The sequence below is a fragment of the Nanorana parkeri genome, unplaced genomic scaffold (genome assembly GCF_000935625.1).
Source record: "Nanorana parkeri isolate BGI_ZX_2015 unplaced genomic scaffold, ASM93562v1 scaffold67, whole genome shotgun sequence".
Classification (NCBI taxonomy): Eukaryota; Metazoa; Chordata; class Amphibia; order Anura; family Dicroglossidae; genus Nanorana; species Nanorana parkeri.
In genome coordinates this window covers 175,963-179,452 of record NW_017306335.1, presented here as the reverse complement: position 1 = coordinate 179,452, position 3,490 = coordinate 175,963, and the positions used below count along the sequence as shown (strand labels likewise).

Below are 3,490 nucleotides of genomic sequence, written 5' to 3'. Positions count from 1 at the left end.
GAAGTAGTAAGAAGGAACAGGGAGTTGGCATTGAGGGGGGTATAGGAAGAGAGGGCAAGAGGTCAGATAAGGTGGAAGGAGAGAGTAGATGAGCCAAGAAGGAGATATATAGAGCATGTGAGAGGAGGTTGGGTGACGGCGGCGGGCATGGTTGGAGGAATGTTATGCGCTGTGATTTCACCTCTCTCCAGGTGTTCGTACAGTTGTACACGTTGACATTTAATGGGTTTTTGATTATGAACAGGCCGGGATGCAGATGGAGCATCAGCGGCTCATTATATCAAAGTCGTTGATCTATCTAAGCTGCCCACTGTCAGAGGCCGCAGAGGAAAGTCTTACAATGAGCTGATCGCCTTTGTCGTATCACCAGGCCACACTCCCCTAATATGAGGATTGTAAAGGCTGTGCAGTGATAATATGCCTAGCGCCATAGTCCAGAGCAACCAATCAGAAACTCTGGATTTAAATCTCTTCACTGATCTCACTACAGTCAGCTAAAATCTGATTGGATGTTCAGTATTACTTTGTGAACCATCAGGACTCTGTGCTGCCTTAGTGAATAATCTAAGCCTCTTTCTATCCCCATGCACAAAGCTCAGCCTCGCTCACCTGTTCGGGGTCTCTCGCCACAATGATGAAGCCATTATTGTCTACGAGGAAGCAGTTCAGGGCCTGCAATACAAAGAATGTCTGAATGTCACTTTGAACGCGCAGCCAAAACACATCAATAATTCCTCCCTACAAGCGCAGACTGCGACACAAAGCGGGAAGGTGACACCACGGCACAAAGTGCTGAGCGACCTGGAGTGGGACAGTTCATAGTAAACATAGAGGAGGGAATAAATAATAACCATCTCTACCGGCAAGTCTCCAAATCCACTCCTCTAACTCAGATAGATAAAGAAGTGTTGGTGCAGCAATAGACCCCAATATAGATGCCTCCTATTTAATGACAGAGGCAGTTTTGTAGAGGCCGATGGGACCAGATGGGTCCTTGGGATGCTCGCAATGTGTACACTGTAGAGAAGAGAGCGACACAAGTGTAGCTAGAAGAACACTTATTTCAATAATTACAGAAGTATCAGCAAGTAGTCAATGAGGTTCGGGTGCTTCACCGATCCCCCTACATCAAGACTTATAGAGATACAGGGAGGTTAAAGAGCTTTACTGAAATGGTTATCTCATAAAGGGACTGTTGGTTTCTGTCCACAGGCTCGTTCAGGTCACTGGTCTGTTACAGGCCTAGGTACAGGAACAACAGTTCCTTTTCAATAGGGGTGCACCGATACTACTATCGGTGCCGATGCCGAGTATTTGGGCGAGTACTCGTAATCGCCCAAATGCTCCGATACCAAGCCCGATACTTGAGCTTCCGGTATCAGTAAGCCAGGCAGTTAATGAGCATGGAGGGAGTTGTGATGAGGGAGCATGGAGCCGACTCCCCGGGCCAATCAGGAAGCCGGGCTGCGTGTAATGACTCGCTGCCCGGCTTCCTGGTTGGTTGGGAAGCTGGCCAATCAGGAAGCTGGGCACCGTGTAATGACGTGGTGCCCGGCTTTCTGATTGGCCAGGAAGCCGGCTTCATGCTCCCTTGTCACCTCCTGACAGGGGAGCATGGAGCGTCATTACACAGCACCTGGCTTCCTGATTGGCCAGAAAGCCAGTTCCATGCTTTCGGGAAGCCGGGTGCTGAGCCCTTCCTTAATGGGGCTATTGGTATCGGCGAGTAGCAGGATAAAAACTATCGGTACTCGTACCAAAAAAAATAATATAGGTACTTGTACTCGAAAAAACGGTATTGGTGCATCTCTACTTTTCAAGATAACCAGCATTGGTCTATTTTTTTACACCTCCCTGTATCTATAAACCCCGACGAAGGGGGACCAGTGAAGTTCCACAAACACGTTTGGAAACCTACTATCTTTTCTACGTAGTACTCATTGCAAGAATTCATAGGATGTATTCTAACACTGAAATGTTGGACTCCGCTAGCTACATACTAAGTCCCATTTACAGGTTTCTAATAATTTATGGATTCCAAAACAATTTAATATTGATACAATCCTTGTAACATTCATGTTTAATGATCCGTCACTGTATAATGTCACTTTATTACATTACCTCGTCCTCACAGCTCATTGGACACATCCCGTCCACATCGCTACACTGTGGAGAAGACGGAGAACTTAGTCAAGTATTTCATGCGCAGAATACACGTATATAAATATTACAAATGTGACATCTGCCAGCACAGATCTGTTCTTTAGACGACCTTGTAAAAAACACAAATCAATTGACTTATTTTTCCTTTTTTTTTTTACCCAGCTGACTGGTAGGCAAGATTTCAGCAAGATAGATTATGCAGCTAAATTTCATAAACAAAACCTATGTTCATTTAGACATGTTCACCTCTGAAGGTAGCAGAACCGCCCGCACAATGACCCCCCAAACCCCCCGCTCAACACCCACGCCGTGTTTCCCGGGCTCCGCTGCCCCTCCTACGGGCCTGGGACCGGCATCTCGGGTGTTGGTGGGAAGTTGGGGAGGAGAGCGGTTCACCGATTCACCGATCATCGATCTCCTCCCTGTTCTATGGGACCGGGAGTGAAGCAGATTGCATCACTTCCAGTCCCTGAGCTGTCATTGCTGGGCTCCTGAAGGACCTGTTACCACCAATATGCTATCACATGGGGGGCTTGTAATCCCCCCCATGTGATAGAAATTAAAGTGTAAAAATAATATTAAATAAATTAACTGTAAAAATAATGTAAAAATTATTTTTTAAAGTCCCCGCCACTGCGAGCATGTGCGTTGTCAAGTAAACACACGTCGGGTGCGCCTACGCACAAAAAAATTGATTGCGCTACACATGTTGGGTATCACCGGGCACGCCAGAGTGAGAGCAATAATTCTAGGGCCAATACTTACGCGTATCTCTAAACTGATTATCTGTGGGGGTGTTTAAAGCGTCGTGCATGGATTTTTTGGGGTACTGAATTCTGTCGCAGTTTCACGGATGCACACAATTGTTAGCCTGGGCATGTTGGGCATCTATTTACTCATTGTAACCTCATCTTTTATATTTTTGTTTTTTTAAATGGTTTTATATTGTGTTTTGGGGCACTAAATTTAACTTAAGTGCATTTTTCACTAAATATTTGGGTTTGATAATAAGTTGTGCAACATAAAAATTTGCAACTGCCATAATTGTATTCTCTAGTGTCTTGGCTTTTAGAAAATATATAATGTTTGGGGGTTTTAAGTAATTTTCAGGCCTAAAAATGTAGATTATAACATGTAAACAAAAAATGGAAAAAAGGGCCTTTGTCTTTAAGGGGATACATACCAGCAAGAATAATAATAACTGGCTGTACAGTGATTTGTAGTATTCTGAGGTTTACCGTAAGTTAAGACTCTCAGGTTGTCCACATACGGTCAGGCAATAGCAAGCGATCCTTTAGGGTTGGAACTTCACTTGTAATAATTGGTC

General features: G+C 44.7%; 1 protein-coding gene across 1 annotated transcript in view; it reads right to left on the bottom strand.

Annotated features, from left to right (window-relative positions):
- CACNA2D4 (calcium voltage-gated channel auxiliary subunit alpha2delta 4) overlaps window positions 1-3,490 on the bottom strand; it is a 169,104-nt gene that overhangs the window by 12,597 nt on the left and 153,017 nt on the right. The window contains exons 33-34 of the mRNA XM_018576417.1: window positions 2,122-2,166; window positions 610-672 (exon numbers count right to left, since the gene is read on the bottom strand). Coding sequence (XP_018431919.1) covers window positions 610-672; window positions 2,122-2,166 — 108 coding nt within the window. The remainder of the gene's footprint in view (window positions 1-609; window positions 673-2,121; window positions 2,167-3,490) is intronic.